General features: G+C 40.8%; 1 protein-coding gene across 1 annotated transcript in view; it reads right to left on the minus strand.

Moving 5' to 3' along the window:
- Positions 1-20,327, minus strand: part of LOC128937256 (VPS10 domain-containing receptor SorCS3-like) — a 264,166-nt gene that overhangs the window by 53,669 nt on the left and 190,170 nt on the right. The window contains exons 7-11 of the mRNA XM_054276750.1: positions 18,622-18,740; positions 6,331-6,420; positions 4,268-4,447; positions 2,341-2,487; positions 1,788-1,890 (exon numbers count right to left, since the gene is read on the minus strand). Of these exons, the coding sequence (XP_054132725.1) occupies positions 1,788-1,890; positions 2,341-2,487; positions 4,268-4,447; positions 6,331-6,420; positions 18,622-18,740 (639 nt within the window). The remainder of the gene's footprint in view (positions 1-1,787; positions 1,891-2,340; positions 2,488-4,267; positions 4,448-6,330; positions 6,421-18,621; positions 18,741-20,327) is intronic.

Consider the following 20,327-nt stretch of genomic DNA (forward strand, 5'->3'; position numbering starts at 1 on the left):
CAAGGAAAGGGAGTAAAAAGGCAGTAATTTGGTTGGTATCACTTCATTCTGTCTTTCTGTGCAAAGCTGTTCCGTTATTTCCTTCATTCTCTTCCTCTAATTTCAGCTGCATGCATTTAAACCTCACAAAATGTAACTCCCAAACAAGTCAAGAGGATTTAGCAGCTGTAAAATTAGACAATAAAATATAATTCCTTCATTTGCAGGAATCTAACCTCTGTCCTGTACCAAGTGTCCAAGTTTCCAATCATTGCTGGAAATGCCTCAATGTAAATGAAGTGTTTGAGCAGCAAACATTTGTGAGAAAAAATTGCAAAGCCTATCCTTGAATACATTTAGCAACATGGTAAGATGCTCCTGCTGTTGAGAAACTGGTTAGTGGAAACAGAGGTGTATATTCCCAACAAGTAAGGTTTTTTCATCTACAAAGCAGTAAGGCAGAAATTATATTCTGCCTTTTAAAGGTTAATTGTTAGACTGGGAAAGCATTCATCCCATGCACTGGCAGTTTGAAAAGAACCTAATTTACTAACAATTTAGATCAATGCCTAGAATCTCACAGTCCTGCTGCCTCTATTTGCTTCCTAAAAGGTTAAAAAAAAAGAAAAAAGCTTTTGTAATTACAGCATCATGAGTAGGGCTTGTTCCTAAGCATCCATCTAGCAAGTGCAACCTGCCAGGAGTGATGACTCCACTTGGCTATGCATGGGGATGTCTGGAGGTTTGAACCAAATTATCTCACTTCATTTGGCCTGGATCAGTGAACTGGAAATCACATGGCATTTCCCTTGTTGAGATATAAATGTCATGAAGGGAACCCGTCTCAGGTTCTGCCTTAGTCTGGCAAACACACTGAAGCACAGAAGGACATGAGAATGAAAATGGTTGGAGGAGGTAGTGTAAATTCATGCAGACAATATGCAAACTGCCCACACTTGCAGGCCACTGCTATGCTGAACAGGACCAAGGAGATAAACAGAGCCTTAGAAAGAACAGTTAAGCTATTCAGACATATTTGAGGGTAGTTAAGAGGCTCCATTTGAAAAGACAGGAACTGCCTCCATTGCTCAGAGGCCAGCTTTCAATAGCACCAGCCATTCAGGAAGCACTTTGTTAGACAGCAGCTCCCACAGAGCTGAGGGTGGTTGGTAGCCCCATCCATCCAGTGGATTAATTACGGTGGCTCTGCCAGTGCCACCATGAAGTATTGTAGCAGGCTGTCATTTAAACAACACAACCTGCCAAAGCACTATTTTGCAGAACAGCCCACAACACCAATGGCCCATGCAGTGTTGATTAAATGCTGCTTATCTTGCAGCAGTACAGAGTTAAAAGTAGGTGCCATGCACAAGACAGGCACCCAGGAAGCCCAGGCTTCACCTGACAGGCTTTGTGACAACCCTGTGCTTGCTACTTGAAAGGTGGGACTTACTGACACCCCCTAGGAGTGCAGCCCTTGGGTACCAATCTCCTTCATGGGCCCTGCAGCAAACAGGCAGACATGTCCAGTGGTTGTAACAACATGAGAGGATCTAGTAATGCCACTGGCTAATGGCATCCTGGAAGTGTGGGCTTAGATCTACATGGTTTATTGTACAGCAACAAATACCTGAAATCTTTTTGAACTTGGGGCCATATGCCTTCTCCTAGCCCAAAGCAAATGGGAGTTAATGCGAATTAGCTCTTGCTGAAACAGAGCTGAAAGATTTTACACCAATGGGGAATACCTCATGTCTCAGGCTCTCAGAGAGGTATGGGTGAGCAGTGAGAAGCACTGATGTTCTCACCTGTGGCCACCAGCAGCCCAGGAGCTGTCTCTTTGCTGGAAATGCTCCCTGAAGTGTACGGGTTCTCTGAGAGCTGCAGGCGCAAGTGCAGTGAGCAGAAGGGCTGTTGACAGAAAACAAACAAAAGGCAGAAGCTTTAATATTCACCAAATTAAATATCAGAGGAACCCTTGGTGACTGCACACAGATGCTCTGATCCTTCTGAAAATGACCCCTTTGCTCTTAGCACACATAGGTCACATGTTCCTTTGATGGATAAGCAGGAACTCTGCACTACAAACAAGCATGTCTGCCCTTGCTTTAACAACAACCTGACTTAGAGTGGTTTTCCCCAGCAATTTTCTTATTCTGACTTGAATTCTATTAAATACATCAAGAAAGACGGTCAGAATTTGCCCTTAAAACCTATGAAGCTATAGATAAAGAAACTTACTGAATTCATTTAACACACAGAAAGTCAAGAGAGAAAACATGGGGAGTTTTGTTAATCTAGTGACTACAATAAGCAGCTCTGAAGGAGTCAGTTGTGCCTTGGAAAAGATCTGCCACTCACCAGCTGGCAAAGTACAGGATCCCCTCTTAGATCAGTGTCTGGTGCCTGTAGCAAACGCCAGTCTCTGCCTTTGTTGTAGGTAATGAAAGTCTTGATCTGGTCATCCACCTTCCTGTTAGCCAGGAATATGCCTTTGATCCCTGCTACCTAGGAAAAAGGGAGAGAGATGAAAAAAAATACATCGGAAGAACAGGCCAAAAGCAATGTCCACCTGAGCACTCCCAGGAGGGGAAAGCCTCTGTAAAAGCAAGGAAGGCATCTCAGTCAAATCTTAGAACATCAAATGGCACTAAAGGAATATCTTGCAAAGCTGAAAGGCCTTGTGTGGTTTCTCTCCTTGGAAGAAAAAGACAAGAATGGTCAAAGAGCAAATCCCTAGGAAACAGCCCACTTTTGGATTTCATTGAATTCTTGCAGATAGGCTGATGATGGGCTTGAAGGTGCAACATGCATCAGGTCACACTTGAGCTCTGTGAGCTTGAGAATGGGGTCTGTCCCACTGCCCCTACAGACTGCCAAAACAGGGGAGAAAGAAGATTACATCAGAAAAAGTGTGGAATCTTTTTGTGTACCAGAAAAAAAAAATCAATACAAAAGATGGGAATCCTGAACATGCTGTGACACTGATGTTTTGCAAACTTGATTTCTTTGCTTTCCTTCCACATCCAAATTCTGACAAATCAAGCCAGTTGTTTCAAATGTTTTGATTTTTGTCAGCAGAATCCATTCCAGCAGAATATGGTCCTGTCAAAACATCCCCAAAAAGATTTCATGTTGAGTCTGGTCTCTGTTGCACAGCTGTGAAAGTGAGACAGGAAGAAGAAATTTTCTGCAAATCTGCAACTTCCTGGCAACTGTCAGGATGCAAATCCTTCTACTCTGAAGCCCCTGGAGTGATACTACTCTTTAAATGACTCTGTAAAAATTTATTAGCATTTAACAGTGAAAAGTCTATGATATACCAGTGGGGAGTATGCAGGTTTGCCCAGGAATGTGAGACAATACATGTTAATTTTAGCTGGTTCATCATAGTAAAGAAATATAATTTTTCAGAGGCAGGAAAATATATTTTTCCAGTAGAAGAAAAAACATAAACCCTGTCCTTCACACTAATCAATGTGTTATTTGTGAGTTTTCCCTCATTGACTTATATCACCTGGATTTTTATAAACAAATTGATTATGTTGTTAAATGAGCATTATTTTGGCTGAAATAATAAAATGTATAGTCATAACCTCTGCATGCAGCTGCAAGAACTTTCTCTGTGTAACAGTAGTAATCAGCCTGCAACCATTTCTATTACTATTACTGATTAGTTGTTTGCTGCTGGCAAAGCACTGAGCCCTGCATCTCCGCAGATCTTCCACCCAACAAATAATAACACACCAAAACCAGAATGCTCTGAAGAAACCAGGAACTGGAACTGCTCTGAATGCACTGCTGCTGGCCAAGGCTGACAGGCTTGGAAGAAGCATGAGGATGGGAGACAGTTTGGGGTAGAAGTTGTCCATCTGTCATCTCTGGGCAAGTGGCACCTACAAATTTTTCGTTATAGTTTACAAACTGTTCAGTGCTCATGAAGGTGCAGTCCACACTCCCTAACTGTGAGCAGGTGTCTTTAGATGCCCAAGGGGAAAAAAAAGGTGTGTTTAGTCTTCCTATGGATATCCACATTAGGATGATAATGGTTTTCCCTTTTGGAAATTACACATAGCTAGCCAATCATTGACTTGAACCCAACCAGTTGTTGCACCTATAGCAGAATAACTGCATCTATTCCCACATGGGTCAGCTCAGCATCAAATCCAGGAAATGCCTCAGGGTGATCCTAAAACATATGAAAATCCTGGGAGGTTGGTAAGAGATTTACACTTGCTTGAACAAGCAGGCCATTGCTGCTGCTTGCAGGGTGACCTTTACTGCATACCTCATAAAGGTCAATGACAATATTCCCCTCCAGTCCTCGGCTGCTTTTCACATTTTCCAAGGCCAGGGTGAAGTAGACCCCTCGGGTGTCCGAGATGTACAGGTTATAGGTGTCATTCTGGTTCCACTCCTGAACAGCTGCAAACACCTGATTCTCATCTGTGCTGATAATGTGCATGTCCTGTTAAAAGAAGACAAAAGGCCTGTTACTGAGGATCTCTGTATTTCTCTGCCCTTCGGGACATGTAGTAATTACCATGAATTATGAAAGAATGGAGATGGAGCATGAATTATAGGTATGTTTAACAACTTTCTGTTAGAGCAAGCCAATAAATTACCAGCATTGTGACTTTTCTGCATTTCACTTTTTAAATAATCACCAGCTGGGCGAAGGGTTTTTGCTTTCTTCATTTTTGGTACCTTCAAGGAATTTCATCCAGTTTCATTTTTTATTTATAAATTGGTAAGTCAGTTTTATTACTCATGGAAGATTCACAGCCTTGGAGCCTGGAGTCTTCATAGTCACTAAGCATCATATGGCACCAGGCTAAAAGCAGTGATAATTTTCATTCTCATGCTGAAATAATGGGCTTGTGCTTCCAACTGACAAGGGATGGTATAAAAAAAACCTTGGAGTTCACATTTATTTGAAGGTGAGGTATAGGTATCAGTTTGAGCTACTGCTGACAGTGATTTTTAATAACATATTTTCCTATTGAGAGTTTATCTGAGATAATTATCCCACAATATAGGGGCTATCAAATATTCCACCCACTAACCTTTGTTGGATTTCTACTGCTGACCAAGATAAAAAAAGTCTAACAAGGGTTTCTCCCTTTAGTTTTTATATCAAAGAGATTTGATCATGTATTTCCTTGGTATTATTTTAAAACAGGTTCATGGAAATTGCTTTCAGGGTGGTGATGAGTATTGGAGCACTTCATCCTTGCTACCATTGTTGAAAAAACTGACACAGGTTCAGCTAGAAGCAAAATGACTGTGGTTATATGAGACTCCATTTATCTATTTGTACCTATTTAAATTTTCTCTAGAGGCCAAGAGGCCTTGATTAATTCCTTGCACTCTTTCTGCATCAAGAAATCATAATTCTGGAAGTGTCCCAAAGGATGGAGTGACCTGATTTCAGGAAAGAATATCTGGAGGAAGATCAGCTCAATATCCTCATCCTGCCTAGGAGGCATCTTAATCTTTTGTGTGAGGTATCTAGATGAAAAGTTAGGATTGATTAAATGGGGTTATTTCTAATAGACCTAACATATCCTATCGGCATGAGATGGGGAGAAAAACCATTTGAGAGCCTAATTCTATCCCAGTGAGTAAAATCAGTAGGAGATTTGCCATTTCCCTCAACAAAGGAAGACTAAATCAGGAGGTTTGTTCTTGCCCAGGAGCTGTAATTCCTTAAAGATTAAGGAGGTACCCAATCTATTCCAACAGTGTGAAAATAAAGCAAAATGCCCAATGACTTCCATCTGTTTTTGCCAGTTGCAGTGGAAATATTGCATTACCCTGGTGCCAGCCCCACACACGTACAACTCCAGCAGAGTTCATTAATCTGCACATGACAGATAGTTATTACTGTACAGCAAAAATATTCTAGTAACCAAGGGCAACATAAACAATCCTCCTTTACATGGCTCAAAGACTTTTCCATGACACCTAGCCTTAAAGTACTTCTGATCTTTAAATTACAAAAGTACCCCTGATTTTACAGCATGCACCAATTCTAAATCAGGGCCACCAACAAATCTGTGTTATAACAGGTCATTTTCCTAGTCCTGGTGGCAACAATATTTTTGATACAAAGACATCATTTGCCTTCTTAGCTACCTCAGGAGCTGCTGGCTCACGTTCAGCTGCTGTCAAGCAACACCCCCAGGTCCTTTTCCTCTGAGCCACTTTCCAGCCACTCTGTCCCCAGCCTGTAGCACTGCGTGGGGTTGTTGTGATCCAAGTGAAGGACCTGGCACTTGACTTTATGGAACCTCACATATTTGGCTTCCAAAGATATCACATGTCTATGTTCACAAATGGTGGACTCACCTTAGGAAGGGAGTATTTGGGTAATTTGATCTGTGCAAAGGGTTCCCGTCTGTATGACACATAGTAAGTTGCTCTTCCACCAGTTGTCACCTATGGAAACACCAAAGAAAGTCAGTGATGACCCTTCTGAGACACCCTGTGATGACACCTCTAAAAGTGCTTGACAAGCTTTCTTTCAGGTGTATTTTCTATGACAGGCACAGCTGTCCCTAAAGGCATCTGGGTAATGCCAAAGAAATCACAAATCTGAGAGGGATGAATTATTTAAGCTGTGCTATTGAACTTTCCATTTTGTCTCTTATGATTCAAATCCAGTGTGATTTTAAAATCTCAGAAAAAAAAGTGCTGAGTGGGAGGACAAGGAGGATCTGGTTTCATCACGTGGTCCAGCTCAGTTACCTTGGGCAAGTAATTTAAAGTCTCTGTGCTTCTGTTCTTCCCCTGTAAGTAGGAGATAATCCCTCTTTGCTGCTTCTCAGCCTTGTCTGCACTGTAAGTCCCTTGAGGCCAGGATTTTCCAACAACCTTTTACAGTGACTAGCAGCAGAGATCCACACTAGCACCATTCACTGCTAACTGCAAATGTGCTCTTGGAAAGCTGGAGCTAAGCTCTGAGATGCCCTTTGTCACTATGAAACTGGTTTCTCTGAAATTATACTCTCTGAAAATGGATGTGCGTGGGGGGGAACTGATAGACATCCAAATCTGCAGTTTTATGGACTGAATGAACTAAAGCCTATGCAAAAATGCCATGCATCAATGAGATCTAACACGATAATTTGTAAAATATGGGCTCTAAAACCTGTCAGGAGTCACTTACTCTTGCTGTAGGTGTTCTTTCTGGCACCACCTCAGACCTGGCTAACACAAGGCTTACATCAGTGAATTTCCTACATTTTGATGGTTTGGCAGTCTTGCAGGTCTTAAGATAAAATAATGCACAAAGCACTTGTCTATTGTACAGAATATCACTTGTTGGCTTCCAATGAAGCTAAGAGAAAGGTCCTAGATTCTCTCCTAGATATACTTCCTTTATCTGACAGTGATATTTGAGAATGAGTTTACATAGAACATTGCTACAGCATCGATTGTATTCTCAGCAATGATATCACCTCTAGATAGTGGCTTTCTTCCCTGGAGGAGCTGTCATTTGAAGGACACGCTATCATTGGTCATGAAATTTGATATCTAATAAACTCAAGGCTTTTCCATTGACAGTTTGAAAAACTGGAAAAAAAGGGAGCTTTAGAAGTAGGATCAGCTTCTACACTAAGATTTCCCCTTCAGATTTTTTCCCATTTTTACTTGTAATGTCAAAAAAACTGTACTTAGCACCCTCCAGAGAAAAAAACAAAACCAGCCACTATTATAGCACACACGGCATAAGGTCATAAGAATGGCCTATGTGACAGCAAATAAACTCTATACAGATAACATTTAGCTAAAGCCAAGGGTAAACACAAACAGGAAAATCTAAAGCAACTTGTCTGAGGACCCAGAATAGGCCAATAGCAGAGACAGGGAGAAAACAGCAGTCACTGGACTCTCACTTCATGGAAAGTGCACTGTGTACTCACAGAGCAGTGACCATTTCAGGGTCCTGCTCTGAGTTGAATCACACAATGGTCTTGGTTGGGCCCTAAAGATCATCCAGTTCTTCCATGTATCTAATCTAATTCTACGCTCTTTCAGTTCAAAGCCATTCCTCCTTGTCCTGACACTCCATGCCCTTGTCCAAAGTCCCTCTCCAGCTCTCTTACAGCCACTTTAGGTACTGGAAGGTGCCCTAATATCTCCCTGCAGCCTCCTCTTCTGCAGGCTGAATAAGGTCAGTGAGTGCTACTTCTGACAGATATATTTCCCATTTATTACTTTCACATCAAAATAAAATTTTCACAGGAGAGAACAGACTGTGCAGTTGATTCATACTGAGTCCAGCTGAAAGGCAAAATTCATGTTTGCAGTAATTTTATATCTCTCAACTCCACAAGCACTACTCAAAGGATTCCCACACTTCTAGATATTGTCTAAATAGCACAGGGAATATTTAAATATCCCCTCTTCACTTTTAATATTTATGGCCTCCATTGGAAAACTGAAATTCTCAATTCTCACATGAACTGAATATGTCCAGTGACTACTTGCTAAGAACCCTGCATTCAATATCCACATTTTCTGATGGGCTGAGACATGGTCTTCAACTTGTAGATGAGGACATGAATATTTGCACACTTTGTAAATGCTGTGATGACCAATTAAGATTGGGAACAGTCCAACAACCTTCCAGTTAATCCAGTGAAAACAAAGTGGCAAAAATATCAAGGGGTGATCAACTTCCACTTTCTGTGCCACAACAGGTTCTACTGCAAGTCTGCCACACTCAAAAGGTTTTAAACCATTATTTTCGCTTTATCTCACTGAAAACTGGTACCTGGAGGGGGTTTGTTTGAATTACTTGTTTGTTTCGTTGGCGTTTAAATGCAGAAAGTTAGGATTAAAACACTGTTAAAGTTCAGTATGCAATAGTTAAACTCCCTTCCAGGCTTCCACCTGGACTAGGTCACCTTGACAAGGTTTAGAAATAGAAATATTTGAGGTTTGTGGTCTTCCTGAGCCAGTTAATATGAAGCCACCCACAATTCTGTTGGCAGGAGCTGTGTAAGCTTTTCCCAGCCAGGGTCTCATCTTTGCATGATTTACATGCACAGTTATAACAGTTCCAAAAAAATGATCAAGCCTCCAATAAAGTTTTGGCAAGCACCGTGGTACAGAATGAATTTTGGAAGGCCCAACTTAATTTATTTTGATGAAATTTTCCTTTTCCTATGAGCAAATGCTCCAACACTGTAAATCCCAGAGATTATGGCAGTGTTTTGCCCTCCAATGCCTCCTTTCAGTTCACATTTGATGAATGTCACCCAATTATTTGCTGTGAGCTCATCTGTCATGCTCAGTACAGAATTAGCTGGGTTTGTCTTTTTCTTCTTCCATCGTAATGACTGGATCATTAATCTGTTTTTCTGGATTTCTACTTTATGTGTTTAATTGGGCTTCTGGCCAGTAGAAATTATTCCCATGGACAAATGTGTTTGTCATTAAACACATCTGTCTTTCCTAATCTGTGTTCTTTTTTCCTCCCTCCACTCATGAGCTACTACTTTTCTTTAATGTTTCCACATTCATGACAAAAGTCTCATCTAATTTATATCAGCTGGCACTTAAGAAGAAAACATGAGAAATTTCTCTTTCAAAGCCCTGAAAGTCTGGATATGCTGGCTCATTCCCCTTCCTGACCTGTAATGAGACAGAGTGCATCAATTGCATCAAACATAGAAGAAAACAAACACGCTCATAAGACTGCAGAAAATTACATAAAATTTCTCATGGAATCTGTTTATCTCAGTAAGTTCTGTGACATGTCTAGGAACACACAAAGCCATTTCTCATGTTAATGATTGAATAAGATTGTTTAAGAACAAGCTTTTCAGCTTGCGTCCTTTTATTTTTTTTTTCTTTAGATTGAAGTTCATTTTAGGCAAAAACATCTGTTTATCTAAAAGAGTTTGGAAGGCAAGCAGAATGAGTTAAAAGGTCTCAGACTGTAAAGAAGCCCTAGATGATGTGAGGAATTGTAGATCACTCTGTATGAGGCTTCTTTATCATCTTCCTGGCTGGCTAATGCTGAGACTCATAATTTCCAATGTAAGGCAGATATTGATGGAACAGAGAGGAAATTAGTAAATCTCAGAAAGGCTCCTGGGCTAAGGAGGACCCCATCTGCCTCCTACTGCTCAAAGAATTTGCAGGAAAGCGAGCAAAAATTTCACAGAAACAAATTTTACACTTCTTGTTGATACTAAGTTCTTACTAGTATATAGTTGATGTTATTTTCAATAAACCTCTCCCTTGTTCTCCAAGGTGATTGCCCTGCTTGTGGAGTTCCCCTCCTTTCCAATAACATCAAATGAGCTGGTATCAGTGTTGTAGCAGCATCCTGTTCTCCACCTCCATAGGGAGCCCTGGCATCCCTTTACATTGCTTTAACTTTAGGTTCCCTTTCTCCTTCTTGCGAGCATAAAATCCCCCAAATCAAACTGTGGATTAAAGCACAGAAGAGTCATGGCAAGTTCAGCAGGCAGGCTGCTCCACTTACCACGGGATTTTGGGGTTCTACAGAGACAGCCCTGCCTAGGCCCTGCACAGGTTTGTTGGTATGAGGATTGAAAAGCTGTGCCTCCTCTCCCAAGCCTAACCACAATTCCAGTCACACGAGGTTCAGAGGATGAGGAAGAACATGAACGTAGTGTAATGCCCTTCCTTCTTGATTACCCACCATGACCAGGAAAAGCAATCTTCCAGATATTTTTGTGTAGTGAGGTTCTCCACTGCCTTAGCATAAATCCCATCATGACAGGTACCATCTAGTCTGAATTATCTGCCTGTGATTTTCATTAACATCATGCCTTCTGCACAGTAATTGAACAATATGCAATTACCTGAGTGTCTGTGCATAAAGCACCCTCAAGTTGCCTGGTAAATTCAGCAGGCTTAGAAAACATGACACTCTTTAGAGCACCACACCCATCAGAGAAAAACTGCTGTGACAAAGCAGCATTTATTATACTGGCCCAGTCCCTGTTCAGCTTCCTCTCCCCTCAGAGCAAAGATGACACAGCTAAAGGACAGAGTAATCTCAAGTATTGCATTTGTTTTAAAAGCAACTCCTGCAGAAAATGTGCAGTTACACCAAAACACAAGCCACATCCGAGCTGCAGGTGCACATCACCCACACAGAAATCAACTTATGAGAAGAGCATAATTGTACACATTAACCCTCCTTTTGATTTCAGAGGAAACATATGAGTTTGCCAAAGCAATACTTTACATCTTCAGATGATCAATCAGACAGCATGATGGGAGGGGAGAGAGTGATAAAAGAAAGTACATCACAAAAAGCCCTAGAAGGAAAATCAATAAAAAATAAATAAATAAAGGAAAATGTTAATTTTTTTTTTTTATCAAGAGATGGTTAGGCTCAAGTTCCAAATGTGATATTTGGCACAGAAAAAATGAAACTGTGCTAGAAATGGATGAAAAGCACCCAGCAGTGAATAGGAAAGTAGCTAACTACTTACTGCCTGTCTTGCTTTAACAAGAGCTTTTAACTAGCACGTGGGATGCACTTTCTTTCATCTGTATGGATTAATTTCCCCCACTGGAGTGCTGTCCAGCATTTTAAATAGGAGTGAGAGGAGATCAGCTCTAGCAGGCATTATTCACCAGTAAAACAGGTGTAATCGTGTTCATCATTTAAACGTCTTCATCCTATTAGTTTCATAATAAGCTTTTAATGATTCCTTCAATAAAAGACTCAAAGACCAGCCCCTACAAGCTGGAGAGTGCTCCATTGTCCCGCCAAACCGTTTTCTCTACCATCGATCGCAAAGATAAAAATCAATCGTAGCTAAGCAGGGTGAAGTTAAAAATAAATTGCACGGATTGATTTCTGTTAAGACCTTTGGCTCCTAGTTAATGGAGGAAAAAATGGAGGAAAGAAATTTATATTTGAACATGGTGTATTTAGTTTCTATGAAAATAGAGAGACGGTTCTAAACTGGGAAATGAACATTTAATTTCTCCCCGCTCTCCTGTTTCACTGCTGAGAAGTCTCACATTAATGAAAAAAAACCAACAATCAAAAAAACCCCCAAAAAATAACAACCACTTTGTTTATTCCTGGGGAAATTTGCCACTTATTTAAGTTTTTTAATTGATCATTTGATAACCAAGGTCAGGAATCCCTATGAATTAGCATCAGCTCAGCTGTGGCTGCTGGTTGAAGTCTATTCACCTGATAAATTACTTCAATTCAGCAAATATGCTCATTTAGCCTATTCTTAAATACTCAATAAACTTGAAACATACACTCATGTCCTCCATAAGCACTTTCAAGTGCTCCTAAACAAGCACAGTTATAACCAGTAATAATATTAAACTACTTATCTGAGCTGGGCTTAGATATATGTAGCTTCTAGAATCAGGAAATTTTTCCCCCTCTATAACACCTCAAAGAGAAACGTCCCTCCACCTGAATTCTAATATTATAAACAGTAAGTATTTTTATTTCTACTGAGGCTGGGGAAAAAAAGGTTATTATAAATATATCCACCCTGATAAACCAGAAATTGATTCAAATAAAAAGAAAGTATATAAATGCCATTTTGCATCAAATTACTTCAGCTGAAATTTTTGCCTGGACTCTGATGAGCCACCAGGCATCCAAAAAAGGAAATATTATCCATTGGTTTTGTAAGACGTTATCAGCGATTGTGGGTGAATACTGACATCTGCATATGTTTTAAGGAAACTTTTCTGATGCAAAAGAAGACTGAAATGGTTCAACAGATTTTGGCAGAAGTGTTTGTTCCTCTGAGCCAGAGGAGTTATTCAGATGTGCACTCTAAGACTCCCACTCAGCTGCACCACACAACAACCTCTGGAGAAATTCTGGACTCGCTCCTTTTCACTCCTGCCAGTGAGCAGGCTGAGAGGCTGCCCTGCTGTGCAACTCCCTGAATTAGGCAAAAGTCTTCCAAGTTCAAACTTACTTCAGAAGGTGAAGAAGAACCATATAAAAGATCAGAATCACAGAAGAGCATTTTCACTTGAACTTTTCACTTTCCATATGCAATTCCTACAATTCCTACAAGAACTGCAGCTGCATCTACACTGCTGCATGCACAGGATGTGAGTAACCACCATCCCTTGCTCCTAAATGGCAACACCACAGACCCCATCACAGCCAAGACCCTGTCTCTCTTCCCAGCTGCCCTCAAACTCTTTCCTTCCTTCATCACATCAACCTCAAAACAAAGGGCTACCAAGAGAGCAACTTGGCTTTTTGAACATGGGATCATCATATGTCCCAGGACAACCTGAAGGAATGTGGACTCAAGAGAAAAATGAGCGGTTCCCAGGGTTCCCAAGAGACTGAATTACAAATGAAATGGCATAGAAAGAAGACAAGAAGGAGAAGTAGAAGCAGGGGCCAATGAGAGACAAGACACTTGAGTTTCAGCCTGCAGCTAAACACCTTGACAAATTATGCCATGGGATGGAAATGGGGAAGTGGTACCCATGCTTCCAATCTTTAAAGGCTTTGGAAAGTGATATGGCAGTGCCCCTCAGCATGCCTCTCTGATTAGTGGTGCAAAGCACTTCCCTTTTAAAATGGAAATGGGCCAGGATATGAAGCAAAACACCAATCCTTTTCAATTAAACTTTGCACAGGGATCATTCCTTGTCTTTAAGGGACCACCAGTCAAAGATAGATCTGAGAGGGTTCATCTCCAAAGGCATTTGTCTGGCCTGTATCACCCCCAAACCCAAACCAGGTATCATCTGCTAAGTCTGAGGAGTCTTCTATACCCAGTGGTGTTGTCACTGCTATGGAAAGTGCTGAATGTCTGAGCTACAACTCAGATCAACTTCAGCTCCTCTCCACTGGGATAGCAGAGTCTGCAGCATCCTGGAGAAAAATAAAGACATAAAAAACTACCAAGACAGGTATTGATCACCCATCCACACACCTCTGCACTTACAGCCAGCTCAAATCAAAAAGGCCAAAGTAGCCCTGAGGGTCTCCAAGTGCTGACAGAGGCAGAAGCGTAAGAGAGGAACGGGGACAGTGATAACTGCATGCCAGACTAGGCTGGTATGATCTCAGGGGGAAAGCCACAAGCAGAAGGGTTTACACAACACAGCAAGATTAATAGGGGAATGGAAACATATTTGTGAGACCTAGATCTACATCTGTGGAAAAAAAGAGAAAAAACAGTTTTGAGAAACCAAATCCTTTCTCATGTCCCTCAGGATCTTGTGAATATGCCTAAAATATTATCTGTCCTTTTCTAACTCTATCAGTTTCAACTCACAAAAAAATATTGCCTCCCTGTAAATTTTGTCCCACTGAAATCCTTAGGTCACCAGCACTATAACAGCAGTAGTGCCATCAGTCGTCATGTCACACATTCTGAAGAGTTCCATCACAATTTCTGTCCATCTCCTGATACCCAGGCTTCTGTGTAAAGACAGTCCTCACACGGGCCAGCACTGGGAATGTCATCCCTCTCTCCACTAGCAGCCAGGCTCATCCAAGGTGGGAGTCCAGCTCCCCAGAAGAACCACTGAGCCACTGCACCCTGCACAGAACCTTTGTGCAGCCAGAACAGCTCCTTTAATTCAGCAGAACTTAGCTCTCTATGGCAGCTATGGGTCTGTCCACAGGAATGATGCTCTCTGCAAAAAGCACTGCCCCTCAGCAAAGCTGATTCCCAGGGAATGCACTGCCCTGTTCATGTCCCTTGGGACCCCTCAGACCCCCCAAAATAAGCAATTGGGAATTCTATGGCCCAGACTGTCCTCACTGCCTGAAATAAGTGGTGACATTTGCTCATGCTTTCCCTCATTTTCAGTGGAAATTTTTGATCTGTTGACAAGGAAACACACAGATCATTCCTGATCCTCTCTTTATTGAGCCAAGCACCACTGATATTATTTGTTTACTTGTAGGAAAATAAAAAGGTTCTCTCCAAACAACGCCATCTCACTCAAAATAGAGTTTCCTGAAAAATAATCACCATTTTCATTAAATCCTATTTAATTTTCAACACTTTTCAGCTGCCTGAGCAATTCCATTAGAAACTCTGATACAAGACTTGCTTGAAAAATGCCTTTCCCAGAATTCCCTCTGTAATTTATTTTTTAACAAATAAATTCTCCAAAGTATCAGTACTCTAGATTCAAACCAAATGACCATCTCTGATCCCCGTGTCTTATAATGTAGGCTCTGCAGATGAGAGTACCACAGCAGTTTAGGTAATTGCCAGGAAATCACATTTTTTAGGCAGTTGTAGCTTATGTTTGGACCTAAGTTTGGAAAGCGATATTGCTTCAGTAACAAGTACTCACTGGAGCACAGCTATGTAATTGAACACCACAGAGATGGACATTAAATGGCAAAGTTGATCATCAAATTAGCTCTTTCTGCTATAGTACATAAGTCCAGACATATTCCAAGGTTTTCTCACTAATAAATGACTTGTTTTGCAAGTTGTATGAATTTTAAGTATTATTCATGAAAGAAGATTATGGTTTTGGCTCCTGGTTACACCAGAGCAATACTGTGAAGTGAATGAAAATTTATACATGCAAGAGAGGGTAAGAGTTGTTCTTAATATATCAATTTATGCAGAATTATCCAATCCAATCCTACTGACATGACAGGGATCCTTAAATAAATATTGATCAATCAAATAGAAAGTCAGCCAATAAATTCAGAGTGATCACCTACTGTTTTATTCATAATAATTCTTCCTAGTCTCTCTTAGTAGCTATATCTTTTGTCCCTCCACATTACCTTTTACATCTTTCCTCAAGGGCTATGTTATTTATCTCTTTTGCCTGGAAACAAGTGCCAGTCTTTTCAAACTCTCTTCAACAGATAAAATTTTCAAGCATAAGACCATTCTAATTTTCTTTCTTTGTACTGTAATTCTGAAAGATCTTTCAGAAGTGCTGCACAACAGGAATTGTTGATTTATAATGGCATTATAATGCCTTCTGTTTTCTTCTTTCCCCTATCCATTACAGATCATAGTATCATGTTTGCTTTGAGTGCAGTTAAACAACTTAATGCTGCTCAGGAATCTTACAGTGCTGGCCTGGTTATCATCTTGGTTAGAATGGATATTCACAAGTAAATAACTCTATGCAGATAATCTAAGACATTGATATCAATAGCTGGAATTCATCTACCCCAATTTTAACTATCAAAAATTTTGGGGTTTTCACTAAGCTCTACTTAGGTTCCTTCCAATATTAATGACAAAGGCATACTCAAAGAGAGATCTAGCTCATGTTGAAATAGGTGAAATAAGAGATAAATTGCCCGTGAAGGTTTCAATTGCTCTAACTTTAGAGGAACACTGACTACAGTTTTAGAATAAAAATATACTGATTTAATGACAAAAGTTTAAAAAAAAACCAAGTTCCTCTCTCCACTCCAAGACATTAATTCTGATTTGCTCCAGAACAGACATATCAGAACTCATGCACCAATGCTTTATGCAGCTATTAAACCTCACCAAGTTCTTAACATTTATTTTGATATTTATTTATTCATCTCTGTCTAATATTTAAAATTCTAAAGACCTGGCTCCTACACTTCTGTCCAAGATTACCCAGACTGAACAACACGCATGAGACATTGCAAGCAGTCAATCTGACACATCCCATAATAGGCAGCAATACCACATTGTTTGTGAGACTAATACATCCAGGACATATTAGCTACATATGTACCAAGCAAACACTCTGCATATCCCATTGACCATATCCTGGATTTAGAACACCTTCAGCTCAGAGTGTGCTGGGAATCTGAAGTGCCTGGTGTCACTCGAGCTCTGCATGGGCTCAATCCCTGCCCAGCATCTGCAGCCACTGACAGCAGGCTGCTGGACAGGCAGAAACCCTGCCAGTGTGACACAAAACACAGGGAAAGGGATAAACAGCCTGGGAATGGAGACTCTCAAAAAGAGTCTTCCAAAGCAGCAGCAATGTTCTGTGTGTATATAACAGCTTTTTAAAGTGTGGGGATGTGATTTTCAATTCAAACACCCATTAAGCTATAATAAAACCTTGCTAAGAATAGTCAAAGACACTTGAGTATTACATACACATACATGCATGTGTTTGTACACACACACAGATATTTTTTTTTAACTTGAAGTTTTTAGAAGCTAATAGCCTGAGCTGCTTACTGCTGATTTGAGGCAGAGGAATATGCACACCAGGCCCACGTCCTCACTGTAAAATCAAGATTCTAAACAGACTGGCCTTGTTTTAACACAGATGAGAGTTGTGGAGTGAGAAACATCTATAAGGCCTCACGCTTAAAGAGTTGGATGTTCCACAACATCCTTAGCCACAGACATAAACCACTACACTAACGGAGTCTCTCTAAAATACTCCTTGGAGAGCAGAGCATTTATGGATTGGAAAGCCATTGCTTTTAGTCAAATCATGACTTACTAAGTAGCAAAAACTGAATTCACAGTGTTTTCTAGCAGTGGATCTCCACTGAGACCAAAGGAAGCAGTAGCAGACTGGGTTTCACAGGGGATTGAGGGGAGCTATAGCTCCCACAGCAGTAGGTCATCTCCAGAGCAGCACACTCCCCTACTTTCAGAAGAAGTCTGCCAACCTTGCTCAAACACATGCAGTTTTCATCCTGCAGTCCTCCCAGGCCACAGGGATCCAGTCTTCCACATAATCCCAGCACATACTTATCAGTCTTCCCTCTTATAAGAAAGTCTGACAATAAACACAGAAAATCTTTCTCATAATTTGGATATAGTCAAGAAAAATACTCTAGGAAATAAAGTAGGAGCTTAATATAACCCAGTCTTATTCAAAAAGGGAAACGTGTCTTTTTTGTACCACCTGAATCCAGTCTTCATCTCATTTTGTTCCCCCTGGTTCAGCACTGGAGGCAAGCATTTAACATCACCATGTCTGTAATTTCTGTGTCTCCTGAGCTTCCTGCAATCTGGAATCACCACAGCCTGGCCCTCAGTTTTCTACCAAATGGTACATCTTCAGGAAGTGTTCTTCCAGACAGTACTATTCATTCTCGGGCTTCCACAGACACAAAATTTAGAGAGATGGCCCTGTTCCATCCAGCCCATGTATTCTCAAAAAATCTCAAAACCACGTAGCGTCTTACTCAATTTCTGACACTTTCTCCTCATCTCCAGAATCATCACCAACTGACAAATTTATAGACATCTTTCACTTTGAAGTTGTCCTGTAACAACTTTCCTCAATTTTTCTGCTATTTTACCTCCTACAACAAATTTTGGTTCACCCTATTAGCATTACTTGACTGTCAAATCAGCATAAACCTTTCCAATTGCTAAAAATAATCATTCACACCTTTCCTTTGCTCTTCTCTGTTCTCCCCAGTTCATTTCTAGTTCCTTTGTATGTTACAATTAGCCACACCAATAGCAAGTTGTGAAATTCATGGACCCTTAATAAACAAACTTTAAAATATATGATTCAAGGCAAGTGATAAGCAGGGAGATCAAGTGCTGTATCCCAGACTGCAGAGCCAATACGGGATGGACTGTTAAGAACTGGGGTCCCACATGCTTATCCTAAGAATATAGCCAAAGAAAAAATCCCTTGTGCAGGCAGAATTCATGTCCCATTTGCAGGAAGGCAACGTACCTGGATGAAGATGTACTCATCCTGAACAACCAGGGAGCTGACGTCGATGGAGCGCGAGAAGGGCCCGCTCCTCTTGGTCTCGGAGCACTCCTGGATCCGACAGGTCAAATAGTGGGTGTCTGCAAGGGGAGCAGGGGAAACATCAGAAATGCCCAGGGAGGAGCCACTTGTCTGTAAACACCATCAGCAGCTCCAAAGAATGTTTTATCTCCAACTAGGGAGATGTTTTTTCAGAATCTGCCTCCAGCCTTTGACACGGCAATTGCTCTCTGAAGTTAGGAGTTCACCACACTTTGACATTGGCCATTCCCTTTTCTGTTGTGCAGACATCCCTCAGGAGACTGAAGTTCAAAACCCCCCATCAATGGAGGGTACCAACTATAAATGCATCAGAAAACTGCTGATGAGACCAAATAGAGCAGAAGCCACCCAGGTAGAATTCACCAATTCCTACATCCTTCTGGAAATCATACCCCTGTCTTCCCTCTGAAACGCCCTAGCCTTGTTGACTGGTTTTAATTGTGGTAGTAAAACACAAAAAGGAAAAAAAAAAGCCTAAATCAACACTATTAAATTTAACTAATTTTTCTGTGAAAATGAGAAGCATCTCTCAAAATTAAATATTTATAGCAAACATGGGCTAGGAATGAAAATGCCATGGCCATGAAATAGCCTGATTAGCTGAAGATTCCCAACAGCAGTTATATGCTCTGCAAGAAGCATCAAATGCTTCTGTCTGGAGAGAAGAACAGAAGACCATCACACTAATGGGATCCTGTCAGGCCTTGACATTGCTTGAGAGGAGGAACAGGACTGGGAGAAGAAGAAGAAAACAACAGAAGGAAAAGGTAGATATACAGAAAGTTAGAACAAGAAGAGACGTGCTCACCTCTAGTAAGTTGAGAGAGGTTATAGGGGTTAAGCATTATTTCACTCAGGCTAAGAAAAGGCCTCACGAAACAGAACAATGAATGCATTGTGTTTCTGGATGTGTGTAATCTAAATACGCCATCTCTGCTTTTCAACTGCTCTTCTGAAAACTGCAAATTAGGAAGAAAATAAAAATACTACTAAGATGACAGCTGGAGTGATAAAAGGGTCATATCTTTTGCACTCTGGCACTTTACAGGCCTCCTAGATTCAAATGCTTCTTTGCTTTTCTGCAAAGGGTTAGGACAGAACATCAATGAAGTAAACAGCAAGTTTGTAAGGGCTGGGGTGAGCCTGGTGCAGTGATTTTAGCTCACAACAGAACTTTCTGACATGGACCTTGTCAAACTGAGCTCAAAATGAAAAAAGAGAAGTTTAAAAAGACAATCACTAGCCCAGAAAAGCTGCTTACAGGATTCTCCATCACAAAAATAGCCTGCCGTGTCCTTGGTCTGTGTCCTTCCAGTTACAGCAATATGTTGGGCAGTGGAAAGCTTTGGGGAGCACAATTGAAATCCTCTGAGATTCAGCCAACTGCCTTCCCAAATTCTAAAACAAGATTCATAGACTGATAGTTTCCTCTTTTATAGTCTTGTCCCAGCAACACTCTTAAAAACGCAAAAAGAATGCAAGTCAGAGTCATTAATAATTAGACTAATAATTACTAAAATAGTTTTTCTAAAGGAGTCAGAAACCACAGCCAAGCTTTAATCTAATGAATGTCCATGCCCAACCACCCAGTGAGTGAAGGCCCCTGTTTAAAGGCTGCAGACCTG

Source organism: Melozone crissalis, unplaced genomic scaffold, assembly GCF_028551555.1.
Source record: "Melozone crissalis strain CALT ecotype California unplaced genomic scaffold, PUWL_Pcris_2 ptg000019l_1, whole genome shotgun sequence".
Lineage (NCBI taxonomy): Eukaryota > Metazoa > Chordata > Aves > Passeriformes > Passerellidae > Melozone > Melozone crissalis.